General features: G+C 42.5%; 1 protein-coding gene and 1 non-coding gene across 25 annotated transcripts in view; both read right to left on the reverse strand.

The window, feature by feature from the left end:
* Pum1 (pumilio RNA binding family member 1) overlaps positions 1–14518 on the reverse strand; it is a 111207-nt gene that overhangs the window by 13314 nt on the left and 83375 nt on the right. For 15 of the 24 annotated variants that reach the window (XR_004768149.1, XM_027399443.2, XM_027399460.2 and 12 more), the window contains 5 exons: positions 13258–13494; positions 6835–7102; positions 5229–5358; positions 3490–3624; positions 293–430 (listed from right to left, as the gene is read on the reverse strand). Coding sequence is in view for 23 of the 24 variants with exons in the window: in XM_027399443.2 (XP_027255244.1) it covers positions 293–430; positions 3490–3624; positions 5229–5358; positions 6835–7102; positions 13258–13494 (908 nt within the window). In the remaining variant the exon portion in view is untranslated. The remainder of the gene's footprint in view (positions 1–292; positions 431–3489; positions 3625–5228; positions 5359–6834; positions 7103–13257; positions 13495–14518) is intronic. The other 9 variants (XM_027399461.2, XM_027399455.2, XM_027399448.2 and 6 more) reach the window with 5 other exon arrangements.
* On the reverse strand, positions 2714–2796 carry LOC113833912. Its single transcript, XR_003482101.1, has one exon. It is a non-coding gene; the product is annotated as a small nucleolar RNA SNORD103/SNORD85 (small nucleolar RNA).

Below are 14518 nucleotides of genomic sequence, written 5' to 3' on the forward strand. Positions count from 1 at the left end.
TTGCCCAAAGAGGAGCTTTGTTCTGCCACTCTGTCCCATTAACTTTAGCAAGGTGCAAAGAGATAGCCAGATGGATGATATATACACAGGAAAAATAACTAGCCATGGAAAAATAATCCTCTGAATATTAAATTCATCTTAGCAGGTCTGCTGCCAGCTATGTAATCCCATGACAGACTCCCAGAGAATGAAGGGAAGGGACCTGGTAACATGGCCAGATTGAGACCATGAAAAATGACACTTCTGAGAGCAGTCTGAGATGCATGTGATGACATGAGCCCAAGTCACTTACCTGCCCCTTGAATGCATCAATGATAAACTGCAAAGACTGGGGCTGTACACATTCTATGCACTTCTGAACCACATGGTTGCCATTCTGGTCTTTCACACACTTCAGGACATGGCCATCTAGCTCCCGCACCATCTCATTCTATTGGAGACAAAGAAAAAAGGCAACACCAGAATCATAGCCAGCAAATACCCAGACCATCCCCACTCCCTACCAAGCAGCAAAGCACAGCACAGATCCATGACAATCAAAGTAAAATAGTCAACTATAGCCATGCATCAACACAGCAAGAAAGTCAAAGCAGGTATGACCTAAAAAGATATCACACTTGGAAAAGACTTGTTGAGGCTCTAAAAACAGTGACACCAGCCAGATATAGAGGAACACACCTGTAACTCCAGATCAGGCTATGCTACCCTAGTGAAACCTATTTTAAAAACCTGACAAGGTTTATAATGGCACACCCTGTAATGTAAGCACCAGGGAGAGAGAAGCAGAAGGATCAAGAGTTCAAGGTCAGTCTTATCTACAGAAATAAGTTCAAGGCTGACCTGGGCTACATGAGAATGAAAAACTACCATAGTCACCTTCAAATAGAAGAAAAAAACAAAACACCTATATGTAGTGCACAGGATAGAAAAGTTCATCCAATTCATTACACTCATACTGACAACCACATGAGCTTCTCATATATATGTGATTGATCTAGAATTTACCCAGGTGAGACAGAGATCCTCCTAACAGAACATGTCAGGCAGCAAAGGAGCAGACAAATTACAAAGTTTGTTCAAAAAGACATAGACTTTGAAGCCTCAAACTCAAGCAATAGGCTGTAATGATGCAGTCTGCATTTGCTGGGAAACCACCTATTGATTACATATTTGGCCCTGTAATTGTAGCATTTGAGAGGCTGAGACAGGAGGATTGCCTCAAATTTGAGGACAGCCTGAGATATTCACCAAGTTCTGGGCCTGCCTGGGCAACATAATAAAACAGAGGAGGCAGTGGTGGTGGTACATTCCTAGGGAGCCTAAGGAGGTTCAAGGTTAACCTAGACATGGCAAGAACATGTCTCAAATGGCTCCTTCCTTCAGTAGCATCAAGGGACATGGGGACAGACAGAAAGCAACAGAATACAAATTTCAGAGCAGTCACTGACTCACAAGTGTCTATAGTGTTCAAATAGTAAATACAGACAATAGGTAGACAAAGAGTACAAAAGCACTCTATGCCAGGGTGTGTGCTAGAATCAGCTGAGATTTTGACTGGGGCCTTTCGCTGAGACTCCCTGTCTCAGGTCACCTAAAGTGAAATGCTGAGCCTGGCTGGGCAGGTATCTGCTCCCCAGTTTCCCCACTGATTCCATCTGAGCTTTAACTTCTCTCTACTCCTCTGTATTTCTGCTAGAATGCCACAATCCCCGAGGTACTGACTCTAGAGTATCTGAAATATCACCTAACAGAAGACATCTGTGATCACAAAACAACATTCACTAACCTAACACCAGAGAAGAGCCATTTGCCTGGGAGACATACAGAAATGATAAAACTCATCTTCTAAAATAATAAATGTGATTCTACAACAAAGTATGTAATCCACAGCAGAATAGTCCAAACTCAAAAAAGACACCCCAGAGAAACTGGGTCAGAGAAAGGACAAATTTAAGACCTCCCAGCCTAGTGGGACAAGCCCATGAATCTAGCTGCTAAGGAGGCCACCTTAGGAACAAGACTTCCGAGGCCAGCGGCAGGGCACTCACCCAACCTGAAAAAAGTCCTGGATTCAACCCCCAGTATTGCCACAAAAGTAGAAGAGGAAGGGATGGGGAGAAGGACAAAGAGAGACAGAAGAACAATAGCTCCTGGGGAAAAGTCGTAAAAATCTGGCAAAACAACTTGCCAGTGAGGTATGGGAGGAGGAGAGAAATACATAAAAGGGCCAGACTAGCTGCTTTCTTTTAGTAAGTAGCCATTATGATAGAAGAGAAAGAAGCTTCCACTTGGGAAAAAAAGCCACAAAAACTCTGAGGTCATTAAAATTCATAACAACTCAGTGAATGATAGAAAAAAACAAAAACTAGCCTTAGGTCTGCCTGTAATTACAAATAGCATCTTTCTTGGAGGGTGAGGGCGGGATCTTACTATCTAGCCTTCTATGACTGACTTTAAACTTGGGGTGAGCCTCTAGCATCTGTCTCCCAAAGTGCTGGGATTCCACTGTGTACCTCCACACTCAGCTAGACAGCGTTTTCTTATCATGTTTGGTGAAGAGCTGTCTCCAACTTCACCCACCGTTCATGGCATTTTCAAGTGCCTAGCTGTGAGATGCAGCCAAGTACCCTGAGCTCCGCCAGCCTTCAACTGCCACCATCTGCACCACTGGCTGGTAGTGGAATGGGTTTGAGTCAGAGCTGGTGGGATTCTGCCTGGCTCAGAACGAGTCCATAACAAAGATTCTCATTATCGAACTTGGTCCTCAGTGAGGGCAAGTGGGTCATCACTGCCAGACAACAGCAATCCCCCCACAGAGAAGGCCGAGAGAGCTCAGAGCACAAAGGCTAAGGGGTGCAGGACAGAGGCCTTGGCACCACCTGGCACAAACAGCTGTGGTGTGTCTAACCTACCTGTTAGAGCATTCAGAGCAGCTATATATATATATATCTGTTCAGGCCCCTGCTCCCTTTCTTCTGTCTAACTACCCCCACCCAAGTCTTGATTCTGCATGGGTGGAGTGAGGGGCAGCACAGCTTTCCATTGCTCCTGTCTACCACACTGTGGCTCAGCGGCAAGGACCAGATCTCAGTCATCTCCATGCTGACCAGCACTGACACACAGCAGGCATGAGCATGTGAGAGTGAAGGAAATGGCAAGTGGGCTGAATCAAAGTTCAGGTTTGTTGGAATGTTTGGTGCCACTTGAAGAGAATGTTAAGGAGCATTTTATGTGTCTACAATCTCCCTGTAAAAATGCAGCTACTCAAGCTATGCACTGGTCAAAGAGAAACAGCTGGAAACAGTGTCACACAAAACACCTGATCCACTAGACACTTGCAAAGAAACTGACTGGGCAATTCCTGTGTGCTCTGCAAATGGGAAGCCATGAGAGCCCCACAAACTAGCAAAGAACCTCCACACTGACATTACTCAGTTCACTGCACGCACTACAGAGAAACACCAAGAGAAAAGTGAAAGGGAAACTTACAATTACCTGCTGGTCTGAGGGAATAAATTCCAAAGCTTTCTGGATAACTCGGCAGCCATACATCTGCAGTGCCAATGACAGGACATGGCCTCGAATCCTCTCAGCCAAAGCCAGCTTCTGTTCATGGCTGCCAAACTAGACATAATGTGTGAGACACCATTACTTAAACAAAAGAGAAAAAAACAGCAAACAAAAGTTTTTCCTTAACCCATGTTGTGTTCAGCCTGGACTTCTTACTGCCCTGTTGCCTAGGGTCAACCACATCTTTTAACGAGCCACCGTTTTCCTAAAGTCAGCAGTTCTCAGCTTTTGACCTGAGGAACTTTCTTTAATGCTCAGCAATGTCTTGGTCACCTTCCAAAAAATATTTAATGTCCTAAGGAGTTAAGGTATTAACATTAATTTGTAAATGGAGGAAGCCATACCCTGTTATTCCAAAGTCAGCAACAGAGATGGGACTGTCTTCAAGGTTCAACATGTCTAGGATCGGTGTGGTGACTTATGCTATGTTAAGGCAGCCTATGTATACGGGCAAGGTCATGGGCTGGCAGGTCCTTTCACTCAAGTGACTGTCAAGTGCAAGCCAAGTCCACACGACTTTCTGATGATTTAGTGTTTTGAAAGTACTGTTGCTATTAACTAGAAGCCTTTGAAAGCAGTTACACTATACAGGGCTGTTTTCCATCCTTGGGTTTTTGTTCTCGTCTGAATAGAACCATAATGGGAATGTCCACATTTACATGTCCCACCCATGGGCCAGGGAGGTTCTTTGGCTTGTTCCCGATCATAAGACTACACTTCACATTTGTTCTGACATCACAAGTTGCAAACGCCATTTGTTTGTTAGTAGATAACCTCAGAGTCCAGCAACTGTCCCCACACCTGATCCCTTCTCTCAATGTTTTTGTGTCATCCAACAGCTTGAAGCTGCTAACAATGATAAACAATGACAACAATGTTACCATTAACAAGATAAAAATAAGGAATAAAAATAAATTGTGAGACTTTGAAATTTTAACTTATTAGAGGAAGCAGACATTATTGATTGCTAATGTACTTCCAAAGAAACCCAGAGACCATGACTCAAGTTAATGGGCAAGGCCACAACGAAAACACTGATGCTGGTGTACAGAGCCAAGTCTTTAGGCATCTTTCATTGTTTTTCACTCTCACAATGTCTTATTGTAATTTGTGAGCATATTAAAGAACTGTGCTGGAGACTACAAAGGTAGGGCTCAGCAGGTAATAGCAAGTATTACTATTCCAGAGTACCTGAGTTTGATTCCCAGCACCCACCAAGCAGTTCATAACTGCCTGACTCTAGTTTCAAGGAATCCAATGTCTGAGGCCTCCTCAGGTACCCTCCTCCCCCCACATATAAACATGATTTTTTTAAAAAACAATCGTTTTTAAAGGCCGGGCATGGTGGTACGTGCCTTTAATCCCAGCACTTGGAAGACAGAAGCAGAGGCAGGTGGATTTCTTTGAATTCAAGCCCAGTTTGGTCTACATACTATGCTGGGTCTCACGTGAAGACAGCTGTCAAATCATATTTCCAGAGCACATCTATGTGGGCATTAACCCTGATAAGGAACTGGAGAAATACTGAAAGTCTTCTCAAAAAGATACTATCCTTTCATTTTAAAGGCTGAAATGGGCAACTGTGCTTCAATAAGCCAACAAAAATCAAATGCTCTGGAGATTCTCAAAGTCAAAGGGCAGAAAGAACAAAGACATACTTCAAAGAACTTCTGAATGACGTAATTTCCAAACACATCCACCATAAGTTGGTACGCAGCCTGGAGGATTTCGTTGAAGACAAGCTGGCGCTCAGCTGCTGTGGCACGCTCTAGTTTCAGCTGAATGAATCTGAAGAACAGAGTGAAGGGGCAATCAAACCACACACAGAGATGATTTGCAAAGGTGTGACAGATCAGTCCTACAACATGCGGTCCATGTGCCCTATAAATGCCGTGGATTTTGTTTGTTTAGATAGGGCCGTGGCTGACCTCAAACCTACTATGTAGACCAAGCTGGCCTTGAAACCAGAGAGATCCTGCTACCTCTGTCATCCAAATGCTGGGCTGCCGGGCTATTTAAATCAACCTCAAGCTCCCAAGAGGGAAGATCTCTGAATTTCCCTAACATGGTCCAACTCTGAAGAGTGTATTTTGTTCCAGTGTGCTGCACTACAGGGTGGCCTATGTACAAAAGCACCAGCTCTGCTTGACTTGGATCTTTAGAAAACAGCCCCTTGTTGGGAACTTAAGGTTCATGGTCCTTATTCTATTCTATAATTCACATCTATAAAAAGAGGCATTCAAGCCAAATTAGAATTGCCTTCTGTAAACAGTGTTGGGAACAATGTTTAATATGTTGTGCCAATTTGTTCCTGTATTTATGTATGTAAGATACTGATTGGACTCTTCCTTTTAAGTTCCTTGTTACACCATAGTTATTTTCTAGTTTTTTACCAGACTCCCCAGCTCACAATAAAATGCATCAAAAACAAACAAACAAACAAACAAAACAAAACAAAAAAAAAGAGGCATTCTTTAGGATCTGAAATAGTGCTACTGATTTGACTCATTTAGGTGACTACATAGGAAAATTTGCTGTCTCTGCACCTAGCCTCCACCCCTCAGGTGAGAAGGCTGGCAGAAGCTACAGAACAGGGAGACCATTGGGAATTTCCCTAAACACAGAGAGGAGGAACATGACAACAGATAAGGGAAGAAGGATGAGTGATATCATCTCACCTTGCTGGGTCCCTAAGCCCAGTGTGTCCCTCTGGGGAGCTCCTGCTGCTTTCCCCTTTACAACAGGGATGAGGCCTGTCCTGCTCCTAAGAATGGGGGATCCACATGGCCATGTGACAGTGTGTCCTTTAGAACAGATCTTACAGTGCTGACTGTTTCTTCAAGTGTAGAGATGGGTGCAACTTTCAGTGGTCGTATATATTAAACAGGGTCTTAGTGTAGAACAAGATGGCTTGAATTTGTGGTAATCCTCTTGCCTTTGCCTTTTGGGTACTGGAATTACACATATGTACCACCATGCCCAGTGGCAAACAATAGTATTTTAAGAAAGTCTTGTGAACTAGAAACGAACTACTCACTCATAAATAAATGTAAAAGTTTGCTCAAGGTCCATGGTCCAGACTGCTAAAAGCTCTTTTCAAATATTTGATCCGTCTGCCCTAGGCCCATATCCCTCTGAAATAAAAGGCTCGGAGGCACAGCAAAGGAATACTGTGAATCACAAAATGTCCTATTATTTTTATGGTGTGGAATCTATCTGAGGCATAGAATTTCAGTTATGCTGGGGCCAAAGCTAGTTCCTTACCTAGACCCATGCTGGTCTTGGGAAAATTCCATTATATGCCCAACAATCTCCCGTAGTTGTAAATTAGGGTACCGGTTATTTCGAAAATCTTCCAAAAGTCTGCTCCTGCCAGAGGGCATAACATCAGACAGTCCATATCTCAAACGAGAGGAAGAAAAAAGGGTGCTGCTGGGGCTGAAGAGGCTAGAGGCACTGCTTGCGCTGCGGTACTTGGCTTCGGCACCAGGAGCAGCAGAGATGTATCTTCCACTGCCATTTGTCAGTCCTCCTGTTGGTTACAGAACAGAAAACACTTGAGTCCATGCTCAGAGAACCTCATTTAAAAGGAAAAAGCACCCCCCCTCCCAGCCACCCTCCACAAGCCTGCATCACCTCACTTCTTCCATGCCACTGTGTTACGATCAGACAATTCTACTACTACTGTGACTCTCATAAGGCCCACTCACCAATCTGGAAGGAAACATTTGCACAAAGATTGAGAAAGGAATATTTATTTTGGGTTTTGTTTGTTTGGTGGTTGTTTTAGCCACTGATAGCAAAACTGGTGCTATAGTGCTGAAGAGACAACTCAAAAGATGGAGCACTTGCTAGCATGTATGAGGCCCTGGGTTCAATCCCCAGCACTACCTAAAAAGGAAAAATGAAACCGAGTAAAAAGAATGGAGCAATACGCTGTATGTCCTTAATAAATAAAACTGGGGCACAGCACTTACAGTAGGGACTCAGAAAATATAAAGCACACTGAGGCCTCTGAGCTTATACACTCAGAGCACCACAGGGATTCACTCACTCCATTCCAAACTAACCTCCACTCCCAGCTGAGGCCCACCCTTTATGATGAGCACAAACAGGGGTGGGAATATAGCTCAGGGTAGGGCACTTGCTCTCACAGTGCTGTAACAACAGAGAATTCATATACAGCAAACTCCTGGAAAGCTTTCTTTGAAGGAATAATTTAAAAGCTAAGCAGAATTTGGAAATCTAAAGCAGACGGCTAGTTTCCAAGATCCTCACCAATATACAGCTGTTAATAACTTCCATGGAACAAAGTCTAACATGATGCTGCCATAAACAGCCTTCATGCCACTTGATATAAATGTGAGTGCCTAAATAAGTAAGACAGAGCTATGCCCAAAATTTTCACTTAACAACAGTGGTAGAATCTAGGGTAGCATAGGTTTAATACCACTGGGCTCAACTGACAACATGCATACAAGCAACAAAGGAGCATGGTAAGTCAACAGGGAGACAGGGACCCTTGTTTTTCAACCATTTTTATGGTTCACATGGTTTTTCCAAAATGGGGTTTCCCTATGTAACCCCAACTGTCCTTGGATTCAGGGAGCCACCTGCCTCCGCCTCCCCAGTGCTGGGATTAAAGGTATAGGCCACAAGACCCAGTCTGGTTCATGATTACCCCCACCTCCAAGACAGTGTTTCTCTGTATAACTAACTGCCTTGGCTGTCCTGGAACTTAAGATCAGGCTGGCCTCGAACCCCAGCAGTCATATGTTTTAACTTGTATTGTGTGACAAAGAATATGATATCTTTTTTTTTCCTGGCATTCAAAAGGCTGCCACCAGGACCTTGTGCATGCTAGTCAAGAACTCTACCATTGAGGTTCATTCCAGCACCAGGTTGTTTTCCTCCAATCATTGTAAACAAACCAACCCAAAACTATTGAGAAACACATTATCAACCACAAAGACTGGGATGAGCAGCAACTCCAAATCCATGAGCAATACCACTGACCAGAACTGCTTACTACCATCTCCACAGACTATGAACAGTACTCGCTACAGCATGCAATGGCAACTACAGAAAGAGAGCTAACTTGGATTTCTCCACAAATTCCAGGACCCAGCTTCAAAAGGCTAGACTCAGTCAAAGTGATGAAACCTAAAACAACTACTACTACACAAAGTTACACTGTAGAAAACAGGTTCTGAGTGTCTGTCTATACTTAGTTCTCCCATAGATGCTTCCCATGGTTCTCAAAGGCACTTTTACCCAACAGGAAAATTAGACTGAGAGAAAAAGCCCAAAAATGCAATACACATAGTTCTAATGGTGAGAATGGAAAGCAAGGCTCTTGGCCCTGAGGTCACAGTTCTCAAAGCTGTATGTGGCTTGCTTTTAGGATCAATTACATCAACTTTTCTCATCACATTCCACAGTACTTCTGAACACAAACGGATTTACTTAAAAGTGAAAAATAGCCTAATGATGCTCTGTATTCCAGTCAGAAACCATTCTTTCTTCTGTGTGGGGAGAGGCAGACAAAGAAAAAGTCACAAGATCAGTAGGGCAGCAGGTACAGCAGATGTGGTGACCACAACAAGCATGCCTAAGAAACACACACAGCTTTCAAAGTAATGTCAGGTACTGTGTCAGCAAGAGGTCACTGACCACCACAAGAGGTATGCAGAAAGGAAGCCAGATCCTTGCCAACAGAGTCAAATGCAGTACCGTTGAAGGTAGCATTAGCTAGACTTTGTTAATGTGGCCAAAAATATGCTAATACTGAATTCAAAAAGCTAGAAGGAATGATAGCTAACATACCCCTAAATTATATATTTATGTTCAAATTTTGACTTACTGGCTCTTTTATTAATAATGACAAAAGAAGTATACACAAATCTCTAAAGGAGAAAAACTTTCTTGGGTAATTAAACTGGTAATTTACAGATATATTCTGCATGTGTCAAGTATAATTTCTCCATGCATTAAAGTAATGCCAAAACAAAAACCCAACAATGAGCACCCTGAACTCTTCTAGTCCTTTTCTGAAAACACCTAGCAAACAACATATTTTCAGTATTTATTGACCAAATTATTGGGGAAAAAAAAAATCACACACACAAACCCCAAACCTGTCTAGGTCCCAGTAGTCAAAGTCTACCTTCAAGTACCCCACTACTACCACCTGCCACACTCATAAGTTCCCCACTGAGGTGAGGACTGAAGCTTGGGCACTCATGCTAGGCAAGAACTTCATCGTTGGGCTACATCCAATATGATAACAGTAACTCAAAATGAACACATTAACTTTAGTAGTTAAAACAATAAAACTTACACTAAAGCACTTGCTACTCTCCGAAAGGACTGTTGGGTTCCTAGCACTCATGTCAGGTGGCTCACACTGCCAGCTCCATGGATCCAATGACTCTGGACTCAGAAGGTATCTGCGCTCACATGCACATACATGCATGCATGCATGCATGCATGCACGTGCGCGCGCACACACACACACACACACACACACACACACACACACACACACACACACACACACACACACACACACACACACACCAAAACATTTAGATAGGAAAATGTATTCAAGACCTTGAGTTAGGAAAAGTATTTCCTAGATAGCCAAAGCTCAATAAACATTATCAAAACTAAAACCTGACACACTTTAAAGACACCATTCTTAAAATGGGAGAAACAAAAGAATAGAACACAAAGACTTCCTATAATCCCAGCAAGCCAAAGTTTTCAATGAACAAAACACATGAAGAGAGATTCCAAAGATAACTTAAGATTGATAAGCACATTTTAAAAAAATGCTTTAAAGTAAGCCAGCACTTGGGCAGGGTAGTGGCTCACACCTTTAATCCCAGTACTGAGACCAGCCTTGTCTACAAAGCCAGTTCCAGGACATGCTCCAAAGCTAGACAAAGAAACCCTGTCTCGAAAAACCTAAAAAAAAACAAACAAACAAAATCAGCACTTGGGAGGCTGAAGCAGGAACATTACAAGTTTGAGGTGAGTTTGAGCTATAGGAGACTTTGTCTCAACCTCCTCTCAAAAATGCCCTGGGATCACAAGTCATCAGGGAAATGGAAAATAAAATCACAATGAAATACTAAAAGGGCTATATCAGACAAAAAAAGTTAATAAGGAAGTAGACATTGGAATACTCCTATACTTCTGGTGAGAAGTGAACCTATCACAGTTTCTCAAAATAAAGTTGAATACAACCTAGCACCTGAGAGACAGAGGCAGATCTGTGAGTTCCAGGCCAGCCAGGGCAAATATAAGAAAGACACTATCTCAACAAAAAGAAAAGGTTGATCATAAAGCTAAAACACAATCTACTCCAAGGGAAACAGCACAATTACAGAAACACCTGAATTAAAATATTCACAGCTGTATTATATGCAACAGCCAAAGCACGAAAAAATGTCCATGAAATGTGAGTGGCAGGACAAAAGTTCCACAAAAAACAGAAAATGGTTCAATAAGAAGGAACTATCTACTGGCATATAATGTATCACTGACCAATCTAAAAAAGAAAATAAAATGTAAATTAAATTCATCATTGTTAATTTCAGCTAAGATCAGGAACAGGTACAAATAGGAATGAGAGACTGTAACTATTATAAAAGCTTTACCTTGACAGCCACATAACTTGCAGCCAATTTATCCAACAGTATACATGAAATGGACTCAAAACAGGATTCTTAGGCACACAGAAATAATTACTAGGAATGCTAACTACTGAGTCTGTGATTGCAGATAGGCTGAAAAGAGGAAAGGTCTCCTGCAAGCAGTGTTTTCAGTATGAACACCTAGAGCCATTGCACTAAAAGTTCATGAGTGGCAAAATGACAACCCACAAGATACATCTGGCTGCCACCATTTTTTTTTTTCTTTTTTTAAACTAGTTCAATTAGAAGATGGCTAGGTTGGAGAGATGTCTCAGCAGACAAGAACATGGGCTATTCTTCTGGCACTAGGACAGATTCCTAGCACCCACACAGACTCACAACAGTCTCTACCTCCAGTTTCAGGCCTCTTTGGACATCACAGAAATACAGGGAGCACAAACATACATACACCAAACATATTTTTTAAAAAATCTAAAAACCAAAAATAATGACAAAACAAACCAACAGCAACAATACACAAACAACTCAACAAAACTTTATAGACTTAGTTATAATGTTCTGGTTCAAAAGACACATTGGTACATCACATAACAAGGATATACATTTAAAATGTAAGATTGAGAATTAAAAAAAAAAAAAAAATCTGCTTAAACCTGAGACAAACAAGGCAAGGTACTCAAGCTCTGAGAAGGCCCCCACATGTGGAATGAGGTACTCCTAACCCACGCCTGTGTCTTTCAGTGGCACAGGAAGTGAGGCAGGTAAACTGAGGCAACAAATGAATATTCAGCCCTCCTCTCTCAGCCTATCCCCTCCTGATCAGCAGCCAGGCTTTCAGCTGCCAAGAAACACTGTTGGGCACCATGTCCCATCTGTCTGTGGACAGTCAGTAAGAAATGTACTTCTAGTTTTATTCACTTCAGAATATCCACCCATTCTGATATTCAGTTATGTGGGCAAGTGACACATATACACACAAACAGTGTGTGAAATACCTGCCTTCAAACTCAACACCATTCTTTGATAATAATAACTTTATGGTAGAAGTCATCAAACTTTCCTTGGTTTTATAAAAACCATTTTGTAAATGTCTCTCCAAATGAAATAATGCTATTCACTTTTATACAGTCCTCACTGACAAGTACCTGAAGCCACATTTAAACATGCTCGGCAAAGAATCTTTTACAAAGTGTATCCTTACTGATTTGTCTAGGACACTCTCATTTAAAGTCACCAACACAAAATAGTAGCACCCTCACCTCTCCATTTGCTCATAAAATGTGTTCTCCACTTCTCTAATTCAAATTCCCCCATCTGGAAAGTAAATTAGTACCTTGAAATCCATACCTGAGAAACGAGAGAGAGAGGGGCATGCCTTGTTTCTGGGTAAGAAATCTGAATCCTGCCCAGTGCTACTGTAATTTCCCTACTACACTTAAAACCTGCTGTTGGGAATCCAATGTCTATCTAAAAATCTCACTCACACATGTAAAAAATCTAAGTGTATGACAGGACAACGTATCTATATCCAGTTATTAATAAACTGTAGGCTTGGAGCACATTTATAAATACTTAGGCAAAAAAAAAATCAATGAAAAGCTTTATGTGAAAAAGCAGGCTACTCTTATACAAAGGGGAGGGAAGAATCTACAAAGAAAGTAAGCAACATGTTCAGGGTGGTGTTATTACGGGTGCTATTAGTATAGTGACTATGCTTCCCTCTCTGTGTCCTTCTGCCTCACTGTGATGAGGTTTACTGTGTTTGCCCGAGAGTGAAATGTTCACATTGAAGCTGGAGTGAATACACAGGGTGTATCCAGATGCTAGGCAATCCCCAACTATTGTGAAGCTACAGGTACAACCTGAGCAACTTAAGGTATTTACCAAAGGCACAGAACACCAGGACACTTGTAGGATAGAGGGATCACAAAATACTTGTATCCTTTGCTTATGCAAAGTACTTGTAATGTCATTGGTGGCAAGAGATTTCTAGCGTTCAAGGTGGTGTTAGAGTAATGGTTCTTACCCAGGTTTAAGCTTGAAGAGGATCCATGTGAAGAGAGGGAAGGAGGTGGTGTCTGTGAATGTCCTGGTCCCTGACTAGGGAGAGGCATGCCCACGGGTCCAGGAGAGGAGGAAAAGCTAAGGCCGTTATAAAAACTGTGTCCAATGGGGGTCAAGCTGCTCGATGTCCTCTTATAAAGGTCACTGCTGCCAGTCAGGGAGTCACGGCGGGAGCCACTGCCAGTGTTGGAGTTTGCAACTAAAATGGAATTAAAACAATGCAGATAAGAACAGCCTGTTCTCTGAAGAACAAGCCCAGTGGCCTGTTCTAACACTTTGATCCAGACTCCTTACCACCGCACATGTGTCAGCAGAGACAGCCTAACTGTTAATGTAGCAGTTCTAGGGTAATAAATAAAGAGGACATGGCTTGGGTTAACAGAGTTTTCGTTCAAGCCATCACACAAATATGCCAAATTTACCTTCCTTTAGTGTCACAGATAGTATTGGATGGGGGCAGGTTAAAAAGCTTTGACGGCCACATGAGCTATGGGAAAGTGAAAGGAAATGAACTAGAAAGAATGTCTTTCAATAGCCAAAAGATTCCAGCAGAAAAATGGAATACAGAAAAAGGGTGTGTAAGCAGGGCACTGCCCCACTCCACACGACTGTCTTTTGCAGGCCTATCGTCTTGGTGGGCTCCACCAGGAGCTACTGCTAGATAGTGCACCATCTCTCAGACATGCCCTTCTGTTCTGAAACCACACTGCTGATGACCACTCCAAGTACCCCACTGTCCACCAGTCTACATTCTTGCACTCTTCTACTGGTGAAACAGAAGGTTTTAGACTAGCATCCTTCCTCCCAGTGTTCCACAGCATCTCCCTCAACACTGTTCAAGACAATGGATAAACTCCTGTTTAAGGTAGTCCTGTTTAAGTTAAGCCAAGCCCCAGGCACAATCCTGAATGTGGAGTTCCCAGCCCTGTGACCCTCAGTGATTCCTTCTCCCCCAGCTTAACACCCACACTGCCCTAGTTCCCTCCACAAGCTTCCTAATGCCTGGAAGAACCTCTCTTTAGTTTTCAATGCCTGAAACAAACTGACAAAGTGACCATAAGTAAGAATCAACATAAGAATGGACCTAAAAGAGGCCCCAGCTGCCTAACTTCATTTCTATAAATCAACATCTCAAAGGTTAAGTGGGCTGGCTAGACTCCCAGGAATTTGATCCAGACTGCCTGTGGTATCTATGCAGGGTGTCATGCACTGTCCAGGTTCCA

This window comes from Cricetulus griseus, chromosome 2 (assembly GCF_003668045.3).
Source record: "Cricetulus griseus strain 17A/GY chromosome 2, alternate assembly CriGri-PICRH-1.0, whole genome shotgun sequence".
Classification (NCBI taxonomy): domain Eukaryota; kingdom Metazoa; phylum Chordata; class Mammalia; order Rodentia; family Cricetidae; genus Cricetulus; species Cricetulus griseus.